Source organism: Notothenia coriiceps, unplaced genomic scaffold (assembly GCF_000735185.1).
Source record: "Notothenia coriiceps isolate Sejong01 unplaced genomic scaffold, NC01 NC01_scaffold00024637, whole genome shotgun sequence".
NCBI classification, from domain to species: domain Eukaryota; kingdom Metazoa; phylum Chordata; class Actinopteri; order Perciformes; family Nototheniidae; genus Notothenia; species Notothenia coriiceps.
In genome coordinates this window covers 260,558-287,178 of record NW_011357338.1, presented here as the reverse complement: position 1 = coordinate 287,178, position 26,621 = coordinate 260,558, and the positions used below count along the sequence as shown (strand labels likewise).

The window sequence follows — 26,621 nt, the reverse complement described above, 5'->3', positions numbered from 1 at the left end:
TCTCTTACATTACAACCTTTTCATTCTGCTTGTACAATACTGTGGTGTGGCCTTTAGCAAACAGTGCCGTAAGACCCTGATAGCCCTGTGGTTTTAGATTCTAATTACTTCTCTGTCTCCTGAATGTTCTCTTTCGTGCTTTTTTACATTTTCTTCTTTGCTCAGGTTTTCTATTATTAGACTGATGCCGTACAGGATGCGTGCCTTGTGCGATTTCCAATCTAAATCCCTGTCATATTTCACTCCCCAGAAACTAGCCACAGCTGCTGAGAACTTCCAGATGGAGCATGACTGGAAGGACGAATTTGAGGTAACGGAGGGACACAAAAATACAGACACACTCTTACAGCAATACCTACATAGGCAAATGTTTTACCTATGTGTTCGTTTTATGCGTGTGCATTATGAACTGTATGTTTGTAAAACAAAGGGAGAGACATGAACACAAAAACAGTAACTGCCAATCACTAAATCCGGATTTACTGGCCATAAATTCTAGTCATAATAGATTCAATCTGTTTATGTCTGTGTCATTAGCAGTTATTACAGCGTCATTACTAAATGTGTTTATTGCATTTTATACACTGTGTGGCAGATACTGTGCTTTCTAAGAATCACAGTGGCACACAAGCACAACGCAGAGGAAAGCGGTGGTCAGGAAAATGACTTGTCACACAGACAGTTAAAGATGTGTCTGAGCTGTGAATTACCATATTGCTTTCTCAATTGCAAGGAAAATGTTTCCATGGAGCATTGCAAATGGCTGTGGGCACACAGGCACAGATGTAAAAAGAGGATACATTGCACACTCAGCTTAACTCATGCAGTATTCATTTCATCGGAGGCACAGACTAGTGTCTTCATTAACATAAAGCTGGAGAATTCACTAATGGAGTTGACTGCCAACAAAATAAAGAGCTATTTAGAAATGTATTAAGCACTTCATGATGCATAAATGTTGCCCTTCTTTGTGCAACACCCTAAAGCAGCCACAAAGTGATATTTGGGCTTCCGTGTGACTTGTTTACAGGGCGATGAAATCTCCTACTACAACGCAAAGGACAATGTGAGTGTGCTTCCTTCCGCCTATTTGCTCTCCCCTTCCATGTTAGCCCCTGCAAACACACAGGTCACACTCAGACACAGGCCGGTAATATGGTTTTACTACACAGCTCCGTCTGTCTCTTGTCCTCCCTTTCAACTCCTCATCTTCACTCCTCTCCTCTGTTTCCTTTCCTTATTCACCACTTTCATATGGTATTCCTTTATCCTTGCCTCTTCTCCAGGCTTTTCTTCCAGTGTTCTTTCTCTCCCTCATCCCTCCTCCCACCCTCTCTCAGGTGAAGAGGTTTTTTGCCATGTTTCTCCTCTAATTGACAGATGAGATGTATGAGCTGGCTACACTGTTGCTTTATTAGGAAGCAACGGTTCACACTCTCTCTCTCCCTCCCCCCTCTTGCATTTTCTCTCTCCCTCTCCACCTCACCATCTCATTCCCTCTCTACTCTGCATTCCTTCCTCCATATCTCATCATGCTTTTCTTCATATATCTCCCCGTCTGTACTGTACTCATTGATGTAAATTGGTGAATGCACACTATGAGTTATACATCTCCACAAGGGGCATCGGCAATCTGGCTGTCTCTTGCTACTGCTCCAAAGTAAAGATGATAAGAAGGCGAAATAGCAAGATATCATCAAGAATATGATGATGCTACATACACAGTATTTTCTTAAACGAGCTGGGAGGGTGTGAAAAGTGCAGCGATGACATTATCTCCTCAGACAGCAGGATGTAGAATCGGTCCTGTGCTTTTAAATAAACCCGCAAACTGTGTCATGCATGCAATGAAGCAAAAAAAAATAGAGGCTTTGAATGATATCTTCAACACACAAAAAGCTTTATTGTCTGCATCTTGATTTTCCTTTTTCCCCTCAGCTGGATGTAAATGAGACGGAGGGAAGGAAATTCAGGATTCGACCAGACTTTAAAGAGGACCTGTCATTTAAACGTGTGACTGATTACAACCACACGGCTGTCCACATCCCCACTGACATTTATGATGGCTGTGAGTATACACACACACACACACACACACACACACACACACACACACAACCAAGTGGTAACCATGGATACAAGTGACACAACAGCCCATTATCAAATGTTGTTTACAGATTGCTCCTCTAGCAATTTTGCCCATGGTTAAATGATGATTTAAAAAAAAAAAGCGATACAGCATAATAGCATCTTCTCCTGAGCCCCATTTTCTCTTAGCTATAAGCCGTGTGTCATTGGGAAGTAAATGAATGGAGGGTCCTCGAAATGAAATGAATTGATGTTTTTTGCCCTTTGTCCTGAGCAAACCCATCAAGCTTTTGATAATGAGGCTTTTGATTCCTTCTTTTAATATGTCCTGAGGCTTAAATTAATTATTTAAGTAAGTAATAAGTGTACGTAAAAGTTGGATTGATTTAAATTCAAGCCAGTGGTCCCACTAAAGGTGAACTATTCATTCATTTTAATACAATACTGTATTGACAAGGTGCTTATGTTTTCGGCTCAGTTTGTCTGCTTGTCCACTTGTATGTGCATGATTTGATACTGTACTGTACTGGCTCGATTTCCATAACATTTTGTGGAAGGGAGTATTATATACCAAGAAATAATCTAATACATATTATGTTTTACTTTTGTTAGAAGTATGTGTTGCATTTATATGTCGTAGGAACATTGGAAAACAGCTATCAACTTGTCATTTAAAAGTTCTGGGCAAAACATCACGTCTGATGTTTTAAAGGTCCCATGTCATGCTTTTACGGTTATTACCCGTCCCCTTGTGTGTTATGAAGGTTTTTCTGCATGTAAACGGTGTGCAGAGCCAAAACCCTTAAAGTACACCCTGTAGCGAGTAAAACTCTAACACAGAAAATACCTCCCCAAAACGCCTCGTTGGTGAAACGTCATCATCCGAAAGCACGTACCCGGAACTAAATGGGCCAATCCGCGGAGCCGTTACGGTAAGCCCCCGCTCATTGGTCCTATCAACCTATAAACCTTTTTCTTACTCAATATCAAGCCACACTTATTGTTTTTATTTCGGCTGTGACTTTGTGTGTGTTCAGGTTGAGTTTGGCTATGTATCGCTAAACAAGGAAATCACACCTCCACGGAGCTCAGCGCGATTCACAACTTACCGACCAATCAGAGCACACTGGGCTCACAGGGAGGNTGTGAGTGTTATAGCAGTAATATTAAACAGTAATAATACAGTAAACTATTAACACTGTACATATTCTTGTTTTCCCGTGAGGAGATGACGAGTCTCCATTAAAAAATGGAGACTCGTCATCTCCTCACGGGAAAACAAGAATATGTACAGTGTTAATAGTTTACTGTATTATTACTGTTTAATATTACTGCTATAACACTCACACATTTCATTCATTGTTTGTTTTTTTAAATAGTCTGAATGAAACGGCAACTCCAGACCCGGCGGCAGACATACGTCTCTGGGTGGGCATTTGATTTACCAGGGCGGGCCCACCCCGAAACTTACATTTCCCGGGAAATCTGAATTGTCAACGGGGGGGGCTGTTAGACCAACTGTCTGTGCCAACTTGGGCAAGCACGCAGCCAAACTTGAGGAGCGCACACAGGGTGGAGTGAGGTTAAGCGATGGAGAGAAAGGGAGAGAGACAGAGAGAGAGCGATTGAGCGAGGCAGAGACCGTGTGCAGCGTTCTGCTTACGCACAGAGCAGTTTGTGAGAGAGCCGGCTTGAGAGTCAATTTCTCTTCAAAATATAATTGATTGCCAGCCTCCCTTGTCCCTGGCTGGCTTGCTAGTTCGTTGGTAACGGAACTGATTTCTTCTAATGTGCCTGCATCTGGCGCTGAGTTGCCATATTCCTTTCATGAACCACTTCCTGATATACATTGTTGCAGATAAATATAAATGATAATAGCCAAACTAACCTAGCAAGAGTAAACTGACAGGCTGCTGTGCCGCATCTGACTCAAAACCCCTCACGACTCAACCCAGCGAAAAACCAGTCTCNGTAACAGTTACGTTGGTAACGTAACTGATTTCTTCTAATGTGCCTGCATCTGGCGCTGAGTTGCCATGTTCCTTTCGTGAACCACTTCCTGATATCCATTGTTGCAGATAAATATAAATGATAATAGACAAACTAACCTAGCAAGAGTAAACTGACAGGCTGCTGTGCCGCATCTCACTCAAACATCCACATGACTCAACCCAGCGAAAAACCAGTCTCGCGCGCAGCCTTTCATTCAGAATTTCATAGCAAAATTCAAAAATGATATTAAACTAATCTTTCAACATAGTTTAAAACAAAAACAAATATTAGGACAAAGCCCTACAAATAACAACAATAAACATAATAATAAAACAATTAAAATGTTGTATTCAGCCCTGATTAAAACAGTGGGCCCAAATCCTGGATGGGCGGGCCCAAATCCTGGATGGGCCCGGCCCCATGGGGCCCGTCCATGACGCCGGGTCTGGGCAGCTCTCAGGTGATCAGCTAATCTGTGACTATCTTTGTTTACACACCTAATGGCCCATCAGCCGGAGCTCTCTCCCCCCCCTGATCTTTCTTCGCAAGCAGTAAAGTTTAACTGTAGTTTGGGGTTTGCATATGTATGCAGTGATCTGTCTCTTCCTCTCTACTGCAGACAGCTGAGCGCTGTCAGACCGGGCCATGGCTGTAAAGGAAGAGGGGTGTCTAGTTCCCCCTCGACACATAGACTGATTTTTTGTCCATCTCTGAAGTTAACCTTTCGCGACTGCAAACATTTTTGAACAAACAAACATTGACCATACCGTTCACCAGCCCCCACCCCCCTCTAAGTGACAAGCTGAGATGTCAACACATGCTGTGTGAACCAAGGCCTAAACAAAGACCAAAGGTTGAGCAGTGATGGACGCTGCCACAATGGAACTCATATGAAATAAACAGCTGATTCCTCACACACACTGTTGTTTATATGCATAAAATAGGGAGAAACATGTCTCTGATTAATAATTCAATAACGTATTTTCTCCATAAAAGCTGGTGGGTTGAAAGCAATACGGGAGGTGAAAATAACTATATTGTAGAATGCAGAAGAATTGTGATGCCGTGGATTTATCTGAAAACTGACAGCATAATTGCATTTATGGCCGGGGACACATTTATTTAGAAATATTTTAAACAAGTTTAAATAAAAGGATGGAGTGTGTCTTGCTCTGCCAAGTACAACAAGTGGGATTTATAATTTATTACTATACTGTAGCATATTGTTTTGTATTCCCACTGTCACGAATATAATCATATTCTGCATTGAATAATATACATTTAATCATTTAAAAAACAAAACATATTTCCTTTCTATTTAATGAAATAAATGTGGTTTAATCCACGTGAGTTTACATGGATTTTTAGTTTATTTGATTTAACCAGATAAAAGCATTGAGATAAAATCTCATTTTCAATGCTGACCTGGCCAAGAAGGCGGCAACGTTAAACATAACACATTTACACAAACATAAAATACAGAGAACATAACTAAGAAAACAAAAGACAAAAAAGCAGTCACTACATTGAGCACATTAGGACAGTAAGAAAGGTACACTACTTATTTCTGCAAGAGCTGCTGGTGGTAAGGACTTCAGACAACTTCAATTTAAAACAGGCTATAGAGACAAGTGCCCTCAGTTTTAGGCGTGATTGAAGGTCATTCCAAGACCAAGGACCATAATAAAAAAAACTCCTTTTTACAGCCTCAGTCCGCACAGCAGGAACCTGGACCCGTATCCAGGCACTGGATCTGAGGTTGTAAGAGTCACAAACTGGAGCAAATCTGGCACATATATACAGTGGAAGCTTTCCTAAAATGGCTTTATACATTAATAAAAAACAATGCTGCATCCTAAGCATAGTAAGTGAGGACCATCCAGTTAGGCTGTACAGTTTGCAATGATGAGTCCTATAGGGTGTGTTAGAAATTGCATGTGTGTAATCCTCCTGTCCACAAGAGACACTGTGTAGGGAAGCAGGTAGAACTTCCTCACAGGCTTTCTCCTCAAACACCCACGCCAGGATTGAGTGTTTGGAAGTTGATTTACCAATGTAAGTAGAATCCTCTTTTTAATTTTGATGTTTGCACTTGCCTCAATGGTATTGAACACATTTGTTGTTCAATGTATTAATGAATATCATTTAGTTCCAATTTGATTGAAGTATTATTTTAATGTGCAAATGCTGTAATCAGTTTGTTTCACCTTCCTACTAGAACCATTGGCAACAGCTACCATCCCACCAACATACCCTGATCAAATAAAACAAAGAAGTTTAAACTCCTGGTGGTTTGTGGCTCCAGTTTGAACATTCATCTCCAACAAATGGTCCTTCGAGCCGGAGACTGAGCCACACTCCACACAGTGACCAAATGACTGATTCTGGGACTGAAGACATGCAGACAATGGATGAACCCAACAATGGAGGTCAGGCCATTTTTACTGAGAACATGGATGGATCCGAAGGTGTCCCAGACTCAACCCAGCTCTACTTACAAGAGGGCCCGTCTCAAACATCACCTAGGCCATCCACACCTGCTCATCAAACAGAGCCTAGCCTTTCACCTGAACCCTTATTGCCTACCCCTCATCTCATTCTGCAATCAGTAACCCTGGAAGTATAAGACAAAGCCAATTAGCCATCGTGACCTGAAAAGATATGGACGGCCCCATGATTACCACACCGTTGTATAAGGCTGTTGACACAGCCACAGCCCGTGTGGAGTGCGCACAAATCCCCGTGGGACAGGCTCTCCCCGCCTGTCCGTAGGCATGTGCAATGCACCCGCAGAGCCAGCCTACCAGGCATTTCTTGGACAGAGCTTTCCCGATCACCCCGCCCCCGAAGCACAAAAACAGCTGTTCGGTGCGTCTAAGGGCAGCCTTGCGCTCCACATAATATTCTAGCGCACGCACCGGGCAGAGGAGGTGCAGTTTAGCCTCCCTGGCCCCACCATGGGGGGGGAGACTAAAACCCCCCAACTGAACGCACTCCTTAGGTTTTTGGACACAAAGGAGGGGTTCGGTCTGAGTGTCGCGCCGCTCCGGTCACCCCGAATCAGTAAACAACTCGGGTGCACCGACAGAGCGGTTAACTCGGACACCCTTTTGGCTGACATTAAGGCAAGAAGCAAAGCTGTTTTCCACGACAATGCTTTTAGAGAGAGAGGAGAGCTCCAGAGGCTCAAATGGTTCGGAGGCCAGAGCCTCGAGCACTAGGGGCAGGTCCCACTGTGGGGTGGAGACGTGCACTACTGGGCGCAGCCTCCTGACCCCCTGTAAAAACCGCAACATCAGTGGTTGACTAAAGGCTGACCTGCCGCCAAATCCCTCATGGCAGGACGAGATGGCTGCTGCATACACCTTCACTGTTGAATGCAGAAGCCCTCTGTCCACCAGTAACTGTAATAAGGATAAAATAGAGCCTAACTCACAAGATAGGGGCTCTATTCTCCGCTCCTCACACCATCGCTGGAATCCCAGCCACTTTGGCCTGTAACAGGCTGTGGTGGATCCTGCTCTATCTGCCTGGATAGACTGTCAGACAATCCACCCTGTCTCAGCCTGTCCCTCTCAGGAGCCAAGCCTGGAGAGGTTGGCCGAGAGTGGGTAACTCTCAGATTGCACCTGCCTCTTGAGACACCGCCCCCCAGAACTGGGGAACCGCCCAGGGCTGGCCCACCTTCATCTGTGTCATCTCTGAGTACCACGGAGCCCTGATGCGATCCGGAGCCAACAATGCAACAACAACAGACACAGCCTGTTTCTGCACGAGAGCCTGAATCTCTGCTGAGAGGAAACCCATCTCCTCTTGAGAGGACAGATTCACCTCTTGCATGCCCATAAAAGGGCGTCGGGACGCTGCAAAACTGGAGTGAATAACCCCGTTTCAGCGTCCTATCCATCCACTTTGATAGTACACAGCTGAGTTTCCATTCCCCATAACTGTCAAAGTCTGCTCCATCATTCACCAGTAGTTTTCCATTCACCTGTCTCACCTGTTAACCACACCCACGTTTTTGCTCACTCTCTTTCTCTTCTGCACCCATTAGCTTTACTGCCAGTATTTAAACCCTCACCAGACACACACCCGTTGCCAGATCGTACTTTGCCTTCATGCTAGTCTGTTTTCCCTTTAAACTGTGGGTTTTTCTCCGCAAGTTTTTCCTTGTACAATGTGGGGGTCTACACTCTAAAAACGAACTCAGGCGACCTTTCACCTCCACTTAATTAAATGCATGGTTGCAAGATAAAAATGTGAGTTCATTGATTTGGATAAACATTTTAAGTTGCAAATATTAATTTATAAGTTGTGTTGATGTAATAATGTTGGTAAATACAGTACATCAACTTAATATTGTGTGTAATCTGATTTATGCGTTAATTGACTTAAAAACAAAATTCAAGTTGTAGTAAGTAATGCAATTGGCTTGATAACTTAATTGTTCTACACCTTGAGTTAAGGATTTCAAGTCCACTCCCACTTAACAGGCCTGGACAAGTTCCGACAGTTAAGACACATAGAAATATACAAAGGACATTTTCAGGTGAGTGTCATCTTTTGTCATTCAAATACAGTAGATAGCCTTGTGGTTGCACTGTATAAGCAAATTGCTGTTTGACCAAAATTAGCAACCTTTGAACTGTGAATAGTTATGTGAGAGGATACAAAGTAGTCGAGGCTACTGTGAGAGTAAAAATACTTTGGTTACTATTGTGATATCGCTTTTTATTAAAAATGAGTCTCGGTGAAGCAGATCAAGGACATGCTTCTTGAGGTAGGATCGTTATTTAGCGTTGTCATTGAAATGAAAGTTGTTGGCAGTCACCCATTCAGAATATATTCATGTAGGTAATTTCTCTTTTTTTCCTTTTTCAAAAATAGCACAATACAATTGAAGTACGCAGAGAACTATNTGTGGTGACACGTTATTGGACAAAATTCACCTCTCGTATTTGTTGCCACACGGACCTTAGTAGGCGAACACCTGCTAACTCAGCTGCCCATGCCTGCTAGCGCATCAAGCAGAGCCAGTCATGTGTGTAACCTCTCTGATATTAATGGCTAAACAAATATTTGGAATCCATTTTCCGCAATACACGCCTCCGACTCCCTTTTCACGGCACTACAATTATGCGCCTTAAAACACGCAAATGCGTTCACTTGATAAAATGCCTTTTAAAAAAAAGCCAGGGAGCGTCCAGCTAACCAGAATCTGAGAATAGAAAAAAAGAAAGATCACCCACAAAACTTCAGACAGGCCAGCTACCCAGGACCCGCGCGGCAGACATATGTCTCTGGTCGGGAATTTGATCTTACCAGCGCGGCCCAACCCAAAACTTAATTCCCAGAAATCTGAATTGGGGGGGGCTGTTTTAGACGGCCTCAAGATTTCGTCAACGTGGCGGGTTGGAAGGGAGGGCCGCTTCGTGAATCGTTGCTTACGGAAAACAGAGGTGTTTTTAGGTCATAGATTTTTAGGTTGCCATAAGGCCTGTTGACGGTTCTTATTATTGGCTACATTCCATTGGTTTGGTTTTGTGGCACATTTGTAACGCGTGTTGGGCCAACTTGTGGCAAGTATGCAGGCAAACTTGAGGAGCGCACACAGGTGATAGACGATGGGGTGAGGTTGAAACAATGGAGAGGAAAAGGGAGGAGAGGAGAGAGATTGAGCCGGACGGCAGAGAGCGTGCTGCAGCGGTCTGCTTGCACACAGAGCCGGAGTTGTGTGAGAGAAACCGCTTTGAGAGTCAATTTCTCTTCAAAATATAATTGATTGCCAGCCTCCCTTGTCCCTGCGGCTTGCTAGCCGTTTGGTAACGTAACTGATGTTCTCTCTAATGCTGCCTGCATCTGGGCGCTGAGTTGGCCATATCCTTTCATGAACCACTTCCTGGGTATCATTGTTGCAGATAAATATTATAAATGATAATAGCCAAACTAACCTAGCAAGGAGTAAACTGACAGGCTGCTGTGCCGCATCTCACTCAAAAACCCCTCACGACTCAACCCAGCGAAAATCCAGTCTCACGCGCAGCCTGTGTGTGTGTGTGTGGTGTGTGTGTGTGTGTGTGTGTGTGAAAAAAATGATATTAAACTAATCTTTCAACATAGTTTAAAACAAAAATAAATATTAGGACAAAGCCCTACAAATAACAACAATAAACATAATGTTGTATTCAGCCCTGATTAAAACAGCGGGCCTAAATCCTGGACGGGCTGGCCCAAATCCTGGATGGGCGGGCCCGGCCCCATGACGTCGGGTCTGGCAGTACCTGTAAGGAACCATGCCAAGCCATAACCTCAACAGTATTAATTAGTTAGCCCTATCCATACTTTAACAAGTCCGGCTAGATTCCTTTCACTCATAGTGGTCACTGCAGTGACAGCTATTCAAAGCCATTTTCTTGTACGTGCATGGGTTCTGATTGTATAGTTACACATCATCCACCACATTGGACACTAGTGTACCACCCTATACAATGACTATCCCTTGTAAGTGCGACACAGTTTTATCAAGGGCCACAGACGCTAGAAATGCTCAACAGCTCAGGAAAATATGTTGATCCGTCCATAGTCAGAGATCTTTGCCTAGTGAATATAACCAGGGAAGATTAAGTAACATCTAAGGAGTGTTGTAATTGTGAAAATGTGAAAAAGTATAGATTTTATGTTGGAGGCCATTCTGATGTATCACATCCACTAAATGGATACATTTTAACTACAATTTACACTATTACTGCATCTTTGTTGATTTGGACATTATTATCTGCCTTGACTTTTGTTGGCTGAAAATCACTTGATTGTTTGAATAGAATGTGAATTGCAGTATTTGTAACAAAGACTATATTCTGTGCAAGATCAGGTCCAGAATGAGAGTAATTGTTAGGCTAGAACATTTTATTTTAATTGAAAAATCACTAGAAAAAGTATTACAGTTCAAATGTATTTAGAATAAATAGAATATTATCTCACTCAAATACAGTAGGAAGTGTTTGCAGTGCTGAAACTTAACCATAGAAAAACAAGGAGATTTGAAGGCAGACAGCAGGAAGAGAAACAAAACTGACACTACTGAAGTGTGTATGTTCACCCAGGCAAATCCACACAGGTCAAATGTTAGCCTGGCCCCGGTCTGCCCTCCTCAAACTGTACCGATAATGACAAGACTGTGGAGGGAAGCACTGCCCTTAAATAAACCCATCTGTCTGGCATACTGACTTACCTCACAAAAGCAGTGCAAGTGACCATAGTACCATGACATAATTGATGCAGTTATAATTCATGACAGTTCAATGTATTTATGGATGAATTTCCATCCGATTCCCATCCGCCTGACTGTGCTTGCAGGGAAGTACAACAAACGTCATATTGGATCTGAAGCAGTAACTGGATGGATGCTGCTTTTAATATATTTCCCTCTGTGAGTATGGGTATGAATGTGTTTGTGTATGACCATGTGTCTGCTGTCGGCAATGATTCTATTCTTGATCAACAGCCCCATCCCTTTGGCCTCCAGTCTTGGGCTCTGTTCCAAACCTGCCTCCACCTCCTCTGCACTGGCTGTCAGCAGCTAGATATACTGTACACCCCATGAAGCCAGAAACACACACATACACACACACTTAAACAAAATAGTGACCATGAAGTTATTACACACCATTTCGTCGTGCAAAAATAACAAGTTCCATAACTGTCTGCATCAAGTACTGAAACATATGTTTTAAATATATATTTGTGTCCATCAAATGCCTGACGATGAGGCCTTCCTTGACCAGACGTTAGAAGTGTTAAGACTATTTCATTGACTCCTTCTAGAGATCTGCGTCTGAATCAAACAGTTAACAGTTTGACGACGTTCATAAAAAAAGCTTGGTTATTCTTAAGTGTTTCATGAGAAAATAGAAGACAAGATCATATTTAAGACTGTAATAATGAGCGCACCTGAGGGAAAACAGTTCATAGCTATGCTAAAAGTGCTAAGTGCTGAAGCTCTTGTTATGTCACTGTATCATCACGTTAATGTCACACTTGAAAAACATATTGTTTTACCATGTTCAATATTCTAAATGCATAAATATAGTTTCGTACCACTGCAAATGCATGAATAAACACACACATAAAGCAGTGCATAAATATGGCTTATAACTCCTTGATTGTGTTAGTGATATGATACAGAAGCTTGAGCAACAGCTGTTCAATACTCCATACATTAAGCGTAATGCTCTAGCAATTTGATTGACATTAGTGGAGAATATTGGACTACAGGATTTTGGGTCAATATAGATATATTCTTCCTCACACACTTACTGTATGTGAACATGCAAATACACACAGATACACACAGCTCCTAAGATAGCAGGCCGACAGGGTTGTTAAAAATTCATGACAGGGCTTTGACGAGGCTCCTCTCCCCTCTGGGAGATATGGGGGAGGGTGGGGAGGGTTGTGTGAGGAAAGATACCTAATTACCCTTCTCTTTTCTCTCCCTTTTCCTCTTTATCCCTTTCTATCTCTCTCTTTGTCAAACATGTTACTTCCTAAAGAAAGCAGCACCAGAATCAAATACGCACTAAGCTTCAGAGCTTTGATTTGATGAGGCCGCTCCCTGAGTGACAGCTTTCCTCTCAAACTGCCATAACAGTTCATTACGGAGGCCTTGCATGTTGCCTCTCTGCCAATTGATCAGAAACCAGCATTAATCAGTCAAAACATCCAAATGTAACACTACAACGGTTTATTTAATGGCAGTGGAAAACACACTTGCCGTAGAGTGCTTGATCTTACCGCTCATAAGTATCCCTCTCTGCTATTGTAGCAGAAAGCTTACACATCTTCCGGCGCAGACTGAAAACTCATCTCTTTAGACTCCACTTTGAGCAATACAATTACTAACAAAGCACTTATATACTAATAAAGGACTGGCTTATGTAAAGCCAGTTGAGTAGCACTTGAAATGTTTTGGCTCTATGAAACCTGATGTACTTATATGATTCTGTTTTCTTCAAGTTGGTATCTTTTTGGTCGAATTGTAAGACGCTTTGGATTAAAGCGTCAGCTAAATGCAATGTAATGTAATGTAAAGATATCCCAGTTCCACATTATAAATAGTCTACTCTGTCACTGGATGACCACTGGAGTCCCTATGAGAGCCACAGCTCCCCTTCAGCTTATGTGTGTGTGTGTGTGTGTGTGTGTGTGTGTGAGACAGTGAGAGTGTGTGTGTGTGTGTGTCAAATTCTCCACACACCTGAAATCAATGGGCCATTCAGAGCACACTGCCTTCTCTCCCAGACAACAAAGCAATACCCACAAGAGTAGTAACGGTCTAAAAGATCATTAACACCCACATCCAGTCTCATCGTTCCCATCCTTGTTTCTTACATGTCCGCACATATGAACGCTGGTTATCTTTTTCCCCATAATTAGTCCAAACTCAAAGGGATGACAATAAAGTAAAAGTGTGGGAGATGTGAAGGGTCAGCACAAGGAAAATAAAAGAGGAGAGTCTGAAAGGGAAGAGAAAAAGGCTTATTGTGAGCAGATGGATTACCAGAAAGGACAGTCCAGAGAAAAAGTAACAATACTCAGACTCAGCACAATCTCAGTATACATATTTCTCATTAAATGTGGCTTAGGAAAATGAACAGTGGGATGATAAAAGAGAGATATGATGGGAGCTTTATCCAGCAATGCATTATTTTGTTTCCCGTGTAAAGGTGTGTGAATTTGGAGTAGAGTAGTGAAAAAAAATAGGTGTCAGAAACAAGAGACACTTGGGAGAAACAAGAAATCGAGAAGAGGGGAAATGGAAAGGACAGAATGAAATTGAGGAAAATAGTGTTAGAGAGGGGTGATACAAAAGAGCAGAGGCGGAGGGAGAGGGAAAAGTGATGCAGTAGGAGAAAGAAGGGAGCATAATAAAAGTGAGACAGAGGTCAGGAGAGATAAAGAAAGGCTGATTTGAAATTCCAGTTTGACACAGAAGTGTGGCAAAAGGCCAGGAGCTGGACACATGAGAGATACAGTGGACTGGAGAGGGGGGATGACAGTGGGGGATGCACGGATGAGAGGAAAAGGAAGTGAAACAAAGAAGAGTAAAGGAATTTACAGCCGTGAGAGCCCATAGGGAGAGGCGTGTGGCTCCACATGACTTCTCTCAGAGGCCAAACCCTCCGTTGGGATCAGTAAATCTACAGCTGCTTCCAGTCTCATTCCTCTCTTTGGCTCACATCTTAAAGACTGTCGACTTCAGAGAATTTATAGTCTGTCACCTAGTCAGAGTTCGCAGGGAATCAGTTGGATTACTCCTACAACACAAACATTGAGTGTCATAATCTTCTATTTCAAAAGGTAAAAAGATACAGGGACCATTTCCTAAGAAGGGATTTGTAATAAAGACTTCATAAATTGTAACTAAAGCTAATACAATCCTAAATCTAAAAAGCTGCAAATAAGGCAAAAGGTAAAAGACACACTTTTTGAAAGGCTTGATGGAAACAGTGAGCAACAGGGGGAGAAAGCAACAACGTCCACGAAGATAGTGGTTGAGAACGTAACTGGTGTAAGAACAAGTCCCTAATTATCTTGTCTCAATGACAGTAATTATAAAAAAAAAAAAATACAATATTAGTTCTACTAGATGTCACAATGAATTAATGGTGGGTATTAGTATATATGAAAACACTGGATCCGTTGACGGTGAAAGGTTGTAATTGTCTCCTAATCAAAAGTCAATGTTACTGCAAGCATGTTGCAATTCACTAACGCAGTTTGGATATCTTCTCAATTAATGCATTAGACACTTGTCCCTGGCCTGCCATAAGTCTAGTTAGAATTCCCCATCTGCGCTGCTCTACCCCACTCTCCCTGTCTCCCTTTCTGCATATCAAACATATGCACATACACACAAATGTAACCACTCATTCAAACACATGCAGAAACCTCTTGTCTGCTTAATATAATCAGTGCAAAGCAGAGATGCGAGGTTGAGTAACATCTGCTCTGGAGACTGAAATATCTCTGATCCTATCATATCCTCTTTTCATTACTATGTTACGTTGGCAGACAGACACATACACACATGTGAAAACATCTTACAGTAATGTCACATCTTGTGCTCATTATTATAACATTGTGACAGCAGGCAACAGATTTATAAAAATATGGTCCTAGACTTGGGCCCTAAAGACTATCGAATACATGCACAAATAACCCTCGAACACTTACCACACACCTCTAAATGAAGGGAAGTGGATAACTGAACCAAAATGCACTGCATAGAGAATCCCAAAGATTATACAAATGACTAATAGACAATCAAGTTACATATACAGTATATATATATATATATATACAGATGGTATTAATGTAACAAATAGAGAAAATTAGTCTTTCCTGTTACAATATACAATTATGATCTAATCTAATCTAAATAGATGAGTTGACAATATTTTCAGCTTTTTTACATGAGAATGTTTGAACATTTGCCAGGGCAGGTTGTGTTTTCTCCCAATGTTTTCTCCTTAATGTCTTCAAGGGCAAGACATGAAGGGAAATTCTACTTAAAAATCTAAACTGGTACAAAGAATAGAAAAAAACGACATAGTGTCTAGCATATTGTAAGATTATTTTATAGCAAACATTATACTCACTTATCCAGTGAAATGCTACATGTAAACATGCAGGTTAAGCCTGTGACACAATGAAATGGCTTCACTCACTGTATCTGTACATCTTTTGGATATGCTGTTTGAGTTAACGTTGGAATTACAGTTTATTTTACTACAGTTACATTGACTGTGAAGGTCTACTGAAGGTGAAAGTATCAAGAGGCAAAGTAATAATAGCAGAATCAAGTATATCCAGCATACTGACGTTCTCTTAAATTGCATAGATATTGAAGGAAGTAAATTATAAAAAGTGTTCGATATTCAATGGAACTATGCTGTGTCTATGACATTATTGTGGAATATACTGTGGTGGCAACTGATGATTATAATATCTTAAAGGATAACTAATGATGAACAATGCATTTTGAAGTGTAGAATATTAAAGAGCATGTGGCTTAACTACACACAACAGGAAAAGCCTTTATGTTGTTGGTTGGGACATGGGGCCATGTTTGGCTTTAGGACATGTACTAGTGCAATGTTGCCATTGATCGAGAAGAGAGAAGTGAATTCTGCTTCAGGTCAGGTTTTAGAATTTCAATGGACATTTTTTTATATTTATCCTTCAGTGAAAATAAATCATCATTCAAGGCAAATGTAGCTGACTGAAATCAAGCTAAACATGATACAAAAATGTAAAGAACAGGGATAAAACACACATCTACAAAAACATCTACAAAACAATGCTGAGACTCTCTCTCTCTCTCGCTCTGTCTAGCACACAAGCACACACACTCACTCACAGGACCGGGCCACCTGTGTCCTGTAGAGTATTAGTGGTGCTGGTTGAGGTATTACTCTAAGTAATGTTGTAGACTGGCTCATTAGTCACTAGACACCTTCACCCCAGGAGAAGAGAGGAAATTGCACAGGCACACATATACTGTAGACACCCACCCAAACACACACACACATGATTGCTGGCTGTTAGGTGGACAATATATTGATGTGTGAGCGTCCATGTCATTTCTGTCTTCACTGTATAATCAGTTTTTCATAACAGTACTCATCAATAATTAAGTGTTTAATTACAGCGTACAGAGGCAGCCGGACCAGGAGAGAACAGGCTGTGTACGGGGTAGAGAAAGAGTAATCGACTCTAGCCTCGGGCACATCACACACTTTCACTATGTGGTCAACTGATTTGACAAACCTTTTCAAAGTAATCTCTCGCTACAAGATGGTAAAGTAGATATGCAAAATGAGAATGAAAAGAGGATTTTCTTTTTGAGCTGCTGCTCATAACCAATTGCCCCTTGCGGGATTAATAAAGTTGTTGATTGATTGAATTGGCTTGAGCTATAGCCGCTGTAGGTAAACCTCCCAGTAGGTGTGTGAGTGTCCGTGGGTTTCCTGTTGAGATCAAACCCGGGTATACAATGTAAAACCTTTGATAAAGCGATCTGTCCTAACAGTATGCAGCCAAGTACTCATTAATAATGCATGTGACACTCTGCCACACACATATTCATGGAAGCATGGGTAGAAATACAAAGACACACACTTGATTCACAAACCTGTGGCTAGGTAAACTGTGGCCTTTCCAAAGGTCATCTTTCATTCAGAGTTAGAAATCAGAGATGGAAAGACAGAAAGACGACAGAGAAAGGCAAAGGGAAGATAACACTTTGGAAGTAGTTATAAACTTAGTGAAAGTGGTTCAAGAGCCTTAGGCTATCTCCTAATATATTGACATTGAGAGTCACTGTCAACCTTATCTCAAAGACACTCAACAAGAAAGGATCTCCAAACTTCAATAAGGATTCTCCTGCTGTATTCTTTCTGCTAAACAGCGTGATCTTTTTATTTAACTTAGATGAATCATCGAAAAAAATCAGCTCATCGCAAAGTATCCAATCTACAGGGACAGTGTATGCAGTCTTAAAGCTGGTGTCACTTCTACAGTATGTGTTGTACCCTAGAAGTCTTGAAAATAAATAACCTTAATTGTTTCTATTCAAATCATTTAAGGTACAATTCCAGTGAAATGTAATCCTGCCAGTACCTTTATAATACCAATAAATATGTGTATGTTTGGGGGGACACACTCCTTTTGAGGGCTTGTATCCGTCATAGTTCTTAGATCTTGTCAAATGCTTCTGGGATTGCCCTTTTGGAATTGTACTTTTTCCCCGCAGTCCCCTTTGGCCCCTTTTACTTCTCTTTTAGCTGCTTTGTAATAGTCCATACTGCCAGACTGAGACCCTAAATTGTAGGTTGCAGTGTATGTTTATGGCGTCCCATAGGTCATAGTGATCTATGGTTTTTCGTTTTGGAATAAATCTAACTGTACTTTTGGGTACAGTTACTGATTTTTGCTTTTAAAATTAAGTCCACCTGAGACTGGAGAGAATGATTCATTGTTGTCATTGGTGACGACGACAGTGGTGTCCTGGGACGTGCTCCAGACTGCATCATTTAGTTCGCTGTATAGCGGCCACTGTTCGACATAACCATTTCCTTACTTCAGGTGTCAATCGAGGCATGTGTCATCATTTGTATACATATTTCGACCACCTCAGCAAGATGGATGCTGTCCCCAAAAGTAAATAGTGATTCAGCTCTGTAGCAAATATGAATATCATTAATCGAGAGGGTTCATTCCAAAGTCTATATATGTTAATGCAAGTCAGACATTGTTAGGATTACCCTGATTGAAGTCTCCAGCAACAACGGCTACAGTGTAAAGATAATTGGTCTGTGAGCAATTCCGTACAAGGCAGAGGTCCGAGAGGGCAGCTTCTGTACTTTCTTCTGGTGTAATGTCGACCACTTGGATGCAGACCAAAGTGAATTTTCTTGGTAGAAAGCACGGTCTGCATTTCAAAGCCAATAACTCCTGATCAGGTGAGCAGGAACAGAATAGCATTTTAATGTTCCTACTGTGATAACAATCCTTACTCACCATAAAGCAAAAATCTTCCTCTGTTGGGTTGTATCATTATATAGAAATACATTAAACTGTTGAATGGCACTCTCCGAATTTCAGGATTTTACCAAGTTTGTGGAAACAAAGGATATAACAGTTGATGGAGATACAGAGGTCTTCCCGTTTATTATCCTATGCCTGTATATTGACAAGCAGGACGCTTGGCAGATATGATCCATGTTGCTGGGATCGCTGCCGGTCCTTAATTCCTCCAGGCTTAACCTCAGTGTCTCCTCCAATATAGAGATGGATGTAAAGATGGACATAGAGACGGTCTAGTTGTCAGTCACCCCATTTATCCATTAACTTCTTGCATTTGCCCTTCGTTCACATCACCCATTTATCTCCCCATTCATACATCTCAGGACAGAGAATTCAATATCAGAGCGCCTTAAGGTTACTCGCAGCAGAAGATGAGACACAAAGATGCAATAAAGAGTGAAAAGTGATCGATGTCCAGAGGTTGGATGAACTGTCCGCATCAGGCTAGATGATCCGCCACCCATCACCTACCCTTAAGACACACTTAGACACAATCAGACAAAAAGCTGATCCTCACAACTATCTCTCACTTCTATCATTTGAAAATGCACTGAAGCCAATTTTATCCCAGCTGCTTACGCATCCTGTGGCACCAGTGCATGGAAAAATGATAAGAACACCAGGGTGTTTACTTAAAATACACAAGACAGACACTTGGCAGAAGTTATGTGTATGGACATTCATAAATACTCCCTTTCCATTACTAATAAGACAACAATGGTGATGCCTTATAAAGGCAGAGTAAGGGGCGAAGTGAACTCGCTCTGAATGTATAAAAACTGTTTAAAGTCTTGATATAGTTGAGAATCTCTGACTCACTTCTAAGTAGAAATAAAGGGTGGGAAGAGAGGGGGAGAAAGAGAGAACATCCCTACGGTCGAAGCTCTCATTCTCAAATGGATCCTGCAAGAAATATCTCAGTCCTCACTTTCTACTCTTTCTGTGCGTGCTTTACCCATGCTTCCATTTGTTGTAATGGATCATTTCAACCAAACCCACAGCAATCTTACTAGTGTGAAACCTTAGCCAGACAAATAATTAAACTAAAACATAGACAGAAGCAGATTTGTTATGTTTTGGGGGCATTCAATATCAAATAGATATTCAATTCAAAATGTGTGTTTTAGTACTCCTTTGTCCAAAGTGTTAGTACATGTGCCTGCTAAATGTGAAACAGAAAATCAGAATCAGAAAATCTTTATTTGTCCGACAGCGGGGACATTTAAAAAAATGGAAATTCTTATTTTTTTTTTCCAGGACTAAAATCCAATAGTCAACACCTACAAATATGAGTTGTGGTATACTCTGCAGATGAAGCTCTTAAACTCAGAGTTTTGGGTTTAATCCATGTTTTTCCTTTTTAAAGATGAACTGCCAAGGACAACAGACACATTTTCCATTGTGATGTTAAACATTTAAATCTATTTTCTTAGTGTACGTATATCTATCTAGGAGTTGCATTGTATTGGTCCATCAACATAAGCTAAATGCACTCTTGGTAATCAAAAAAGGAATTTACAATATCACATGTGTCTAATTGATCGTCACAAACTTAACCATGTCCCAAAGTATACAACAGTTTAGTTTAGCATTGTGGCCCACTGAGATACACAACAAGGGCCATGTGAATACAAAATAATCACCAGTAGTTGAACCAAAAAGTAGATTAAAATCACCACATGGTTTTGGTTATTAATTATACAAATTGAAGTCTACAATGATTTGACAAAAAGCAGATGGAGATTATAGCCCTAGTTAATGAAGATATCCTTCTGTACAGCTTTAGTGCCAACGTAAAATTGCAAAGTGACAGTTGGTTCCTCTAAGTGGAGTGAGTATTACCTCCAAGGCAGCAGATCTCTTCCGCAGCAGCTGTTCAATTTTCGTTGCCGCTCTGGCAACCAGCTCTTCTGCATCGTTTTGCTCCACAGTGTACAGGTGTTGGTTTTGCAGAAAAATCTTGTGATAAAGAGAGAGTAGTGAACATGTACAATTGTTATCGATTTAACAAACACAATGTGTTATTTGCAACAAAAAAAGATTCCTTTTATTAAGAAATAGTGCAACTACTTGATATTATGGAACGACTGGTGTGGTAGGTCCATAGCAGTGTTGAAAGTGCTTAATGCTTGATTTGTATGCATGTGTGTGTAGCATGTGTGTGTTTATACCTCTGTGAGGCTCTTCCCAGCTGTGGCTGTGTCTGCCAGGGTGACAAGCTCTTTCTGCATCTGATCAACCCATTCTTTAATCCTATGGGACAAAGCAATGCACAAGACCAAAGTTAATCGTAACTCACATGCAACCAGCTTAGAAGAGACATCACAAACATTTCACAGTGCAATTAAACTGTCAATCAAGTCAACCTTTCATCTCAAGAGACCACCTGGACCGACAAAAAACAAACAAGGACAAAGAGAATCACTCTTATAGGTCAAGTTATCAAACTCCAATCACCGGGAACAAATACAATGTCATTTAATCAAACACGTGTCACTGGGTGTCAACCAATACCATTACTTTCTGAGAGTTCAAACATGAAGACAACCAATCAGATAAGTGTCAGCCAATGTTGTGACCGCTGACAGTGATATGAGTGGACAGGTCAGGACCGACATGCTTCTATGTATATCAAAGTGCTCTGGGGACATCAGGTCCAGCCTGCTGGTGCCACAAACTGGGTTATACCTTCCTCTCATCCTCCTCCAATCAATTGTCAAACCACAATCAGCTCACTGCATGCATTATAAGACACTGACAGAGTAAATCACTGCTTGCATCCTGAACACGGTGGCTGTGGACAGAGATAGACGCGCTAAGAATGTCAAAGACCGGAGACATTATGCATTAAGTGACACAGTGACTTGTTATTTTCGGACTCATCTAAAGGCACACCTGGAATGAGAGGCTAGGGGAGCGAAATAGATGTGTGCATGCAGATGCATTAATTCAACTTCTATACTGCCATGCAAGTACACACATACACATGCACACTAAAACAATGTTATTCATATTGTATGAGAATAATAAAAGGTTGGTGATACAGATGCTGTCATTGCCATGCATTCACACCAGCAAAGACTCAGTTGCAATCCTCCCAAATATCAAAGAGACATGTCATACACACACACACACACACACACACACACACACACACACACACACACACACACACACTGATATAAACTTAGAAAAACAAAGATACGAATACATATTCCACAACGATTGTCATTGGAGAGGTGGAATAAGTGTCATGAAAGTCAAGATATGTGTGCATAACATTGATGGTAGAAAACAGTGGAGGAAGGTGATCGGATGCAAACACAAAGAGATAAAGGTAGAGAAGATCAGAAAGCCAGAAAAGATATGGGAAGATGCACCAGGGACACAAAATACAGAGTGGATAGGGATCATTTGGAGCAAGTACGAAAAGATGAGACATGTTGAAATAGCAGGAATACCCGAGGGAAAAGCACAATGGTAAATGTTTTAGGCAGAAATTGTAGGTAGAGATATAAAAACAGGGTCAGTAATGAATTCAGATTATATTCTTTAGTTTGCAAAGACTTATGGTTGAGGAGTGTTGGACAACACTGTACTGGCTTGGTAGAGCTCATGGCTGTGTGAAAAGGTGTTAGGAGGATTTAAATCTGCCAAATGTTGTTTGGGTACAGATGTTTAACCATCAGTTGTGCTGGATGCAACCACATGATCTGGTCGATAGCATGAAATGTGTTATTAATTGTATCAGTTCTAAAAGGGTTAAAGAAACATAGACACAATATTGCTTGTATGTTTGTTTTTGAATGAAGTGCATTCTTGATCCTGCAAACTGCCCTTAAGAAAACATCAAAACAGAACATCAATCTTTGACACTGGATGGAGGGTGCCCAGATCCTAATATGTAAACAAACTTAATAAAAACTCAATATGTTCAATCCTTGCAACATGGTAGTTACAGCATACTTCATACAACTTTGCATTGAGATTTTGAGAAACTCCTCTTTTCTGCACTTTTTAGCCCTTTTCCAGTCTCTTCTCTTCTCCTAAATGAACTTCCCTTGATCCTCTTCTCTTCTCTCCTCTGCCCTACCCTTCCTTGTCCCTAAATCCACAAAGAACAAACCGTTTGTAAGGTGTTTTAGTGGACCTTGGTACCCTAAGCTCGTAAGCCTGAAGCATTGACAAGACAATTGTGAGTTACGTGTATGCTTGTCTAGACGTAAGTGTGTTTCCAGGGATTGGACATCCAGAGAAGTAGAATGCCTCTCTACAGAGTTTAGCTTCTTTGAAATGTACTGCTAATCTCTATAACAAGAATCCCAGGTGCTGACAAATAAATGAGACACCACAGGCTGGGTTGCAGTGTGTGGGCAATGTGCATGTCCAATATTGATGACATGGACTTTTCCCCCCTAAAATCTATTTATAATATTTTGGCTTCATGAGAGTGCCTCATCTGCAGAGTAGCTCATCCCAATTCTCACCATACTGAATCCCTTGTATATGTAATTGCATTGTCTGTGATTGTAACCAAACAATGCAATGTGCAGACAAAGAAGGTCTTCCCTGTAAAACTCTCACTTGCCTCATTATACACAGTAAGTACCATGCAATACAAAGTTATGCTCCGACTCCACAAAGCTTGTTGCTTTGTATGAATAGTTGCAGTGAAATCCCCTTGTTAAATATGCCTTAAACGGTCAAATGTATTATCCATAGGCATAGAAAATCTCAGCCCAAATCTGCATAACTCCTTATCCTTAAAGGTGACCTATCATGCAAAATTCACTTTTGTACGTCTTTTATACATGAATATGTTGTTCCAGGGAACTCACCAAGTGTCAGAAAACACAACCCTCTCTATTTTCCTCCATACCCAAATCTCTTAAAAAGGGGCTGCAACGGATCTGATACAGACTGATCCAGATTTGAACACTTCTATGATGTCACAGAAATGGCCAACTCCACCAATCGGGAGGAGACAGCCACAGACATTGCCATTCGAAAGCGCTGGAGAAGCTGTAGTAGGCCTACATATGCCAGGCCTGTAGATGGTGCTGTTCTCACAGAATCAGCCCATGCAAAAACAGTGTTAAATTGAGCGAAATGAGGAATGGCTAAAATGCATGATCTGTTTGGTATTTTTTTGGTATGGTCATACACTATATTATTCAAATATAGCATGATAGGTCCACTTTAACTCATGCATTTCCAACCATCCCTTCAGGTCCCAACCTAGTGTAATGGCGATGCTTCATAAATGTCATAAGGTGAGTCCTGCTCTCTGCCTGTCCCGGTTGATCTATGTGAAGTCAGATCACTTCCTGCATGTAATGTTTCTCATTACTTTCTAAACATTCACAAATAGGTGAAGGACAAGGAATATAATCTTGGAATAATCACAATGTTATTATATTTAATGTAAGCTATTTGCAATGGCTAAAATAGCAATGCGATTCAGAGATCCCGAATCATTAATAAAGTCATTGTTGATGAGCTGAGGTAGTTAAATTGTTCTGCTCTGGTTGCTGTGCTTTGATTACTACAGCCTCTGGTATAACACTGGGTAATTAAACACACACACAAGCACACACGTACAAATGGCAATTGGGTCAGACACTGCCCTACATTGTTTTTCAGACACAGGAAGAGCAAATGAGAGTGAAACAGAAAGAGAGCTGGAAAGACAGTACAAGTAAGAGAGAGACAGATGTTGTGATGCCATCACTTTGGCTCTAGATAGAGTAATGAGCTGGCCCTTGGTGTGTATCTCAGTGGGCCGCTATGTTAAACTGCAGTGTAATTACACATCATTACAGAGGCAAAGACAGAAGTCCAGACAGCAAAGCGGAATGAGGCATGGACACACCAGCAGCGATGCACGAATCAGAACGCAATCAAAAAAGATGTAATGCCATGAATATAAAAATAGTGATATTGAATGGTCACGATTACAATATGGAAGGGTGCCCAGTGTTATAGGCATTTATTATAGATGGGGCCTGAAACCGTCAAATCCAAAGACCCTTTTCAGTTCTTCATGCTGTAAGTGTAACCTACGGAGGACATGACACTACATGAGCAATGTGGGGGAGAGGCTTAACAAACAAACTGTATATACCTCGTAAATTGTTTTTCTTGCAAATACAAAGACATTCAAATCAACGCTGAAATGTTTCAAACTTGGCATCAGCAGATTTAGCACAAAAGTCTGTTAACTGAGTTTTGTGTTTTAACTAGGCTGCACAACCATAGGTATGTTTGCTGACACTAATAATGTGTACACCAGAGAGTTGCTGATTGTAAATGATGTTCTTCAAAAGTCCAGCTCCTTTGAATTAGGTATACTTCAAACTATAGTATGAGTTTTTGACTCTAACATTATGTTGGTGCTGTATAATTGTATTTCAATGTGCTGAGAGTATACCTTGATTTAAATAAGGTGAACAATATTGGAAATAACTGACCCGGTTACCAAACCTTTTATTCAATACAAAATATAATGCTTCAATGTGTGCTAAATGCAGACTTATTAGGTAACTGATACACTTTAATTTTCACTATTATGGCATGGGTCTCTCTAAAGAAGATGAGGTATATTAATTAGATAAATATATATATATAATTTTGTTTCTGCATTAATCATTTTAAATAAAAGGTATAGCCTGTATTATACAAACTCTTAAAATATATGTGAACTTCCCTTAATTGTATATTCACTTTAAATCGTTGCCAAAAAGGTTTGGTGGCTTTGGTGAACAAAGCAACCATCCTGAAAAATAACTGGATTTAAAGATAATCTTGTATGGTTTACCAATCTAAAACAGGCATATACAATTTAAGCAGTCCAATCTCTGATTTTGCCAATTAATATAAGATTGTTTTGCCCTATTTGTGTAGCACGTTTTTAAATAATCAAGTATGAATTAACGTCAAGGACCTATAAGACCTTCCAAAGTTGTAAGGAAAACGACAAGGGCCAAGTTTTTATTTTTTATTTAATTAAATGAACAGTCCAGAAGCCCCTATAACTCCTTAACAACTTCATAGACGAGCTGTCACGGAGTGGCCGCAGACATCTACCGGCGACAAACTGCTGATTACCGTAACCGACAGTAGGCTAAAACCGCCTGGAGAGGAGCAGCAAGAGCAAAACTGAACTAGTCTGCCTTCAAAATCACCAATAATGCATGAATGAAACGACCTGCCCATCCAATTCTCCCACCGTGATTGTCTCATTAAATATAGCCTGATACTTATCTCTGAACGACGAGCACTTTAAACCAGGAGTGCGCACACCAGAACATGGGATTAAAGGGGCCATACTTACATGAGCTGTGTTGGAAACTGCGATGCCAAAGACCCGTCCTGCCACAACAGGACAAGAAACACCCAGGATCGTACCCTGCAGGTATCCATTGTTAAAAAAGGGGGGAAATTCCCCGACGCGCGTCAACACCAAGTGGGCTCCGCTACCCTCCGCCGCCTGTGTATGGGAGCGGCGAGCAGCAGCAGCGTGAGTGGCAGTGTGTCGCTCCCTTTCAGATTAACGAGCCCTGACACCTCTAATCTGATCACCCGGCCATCCGGCGCTCTAACAGGTACTGGAGCTGGATCTCTCTCACACACACTCCCTCAATCTCTCAATCTCTCTCTCTCTCTCTCTTACCCTCTCTCACACATTTACACTGCTGTCTCCCATACATATGTTCCTTTTATCTTGTAGCCTAATATGACTCGTTAATGCTTTGACATATAATGCCGTTTTGATTACACCAACTTTTTATATTTTCAAATCTGATTTTGGTATGGCAAATATAACCCAAAAAACAACAATGGATTTAAATTACCTCTATTATGTTTTGCCCCAAAGCATCACTATATATATA

At 41.1% G+C, this 26,621-nt stretch overlaps 1 protein-coding gene and 1 long non-coding RNA gene across 2 annotated transcripts; one reads left to right on the top strand and one right to left on the bottom strand.

Annotated features, from left to right (window-relative positions):
• Positions 1-258: 258 nt before the first annotated feature.
• Positions 259-2,005, top strand: LOC104955113 (uncharacterized). The gene is made up of 3 exons (XR_799427.1): positions 259-310; positions 1,031-1,066; positions 1,939-2,005. It is a non-coding gene; the product is annotated as an uncharacterized lncRNA (long non-coding RNA).
• Positions 2,006-9,287: 7,282 nt separating this feature from the next.
• On the bottom strand, positions 9,288-26,278 carry LOC104955116 (voltage-dependent calcium channel subunit alpha-2/delta-1-like). Its single transcript, XM_010782345.1, has 5 exons — positions 26,063-26,278; positions 20,901-20,982; positions 20,572-20,688; positions 9,403-9,523; positions 9,288-9,298 (listed from the first exon to the last, which is right to left on the bottom strand). Exons 1-5 carry the CDS (start codon positions 26,149-26,151, stop codon positions 9,288-9,290), a joined length of 420 nt encoding a protein of 139 aa, XP_010780647.1. The 5' UTR covers positions 26,152-26,278.
• Positions 26,279-26,621: the final 343 nt, after the last annotated feature.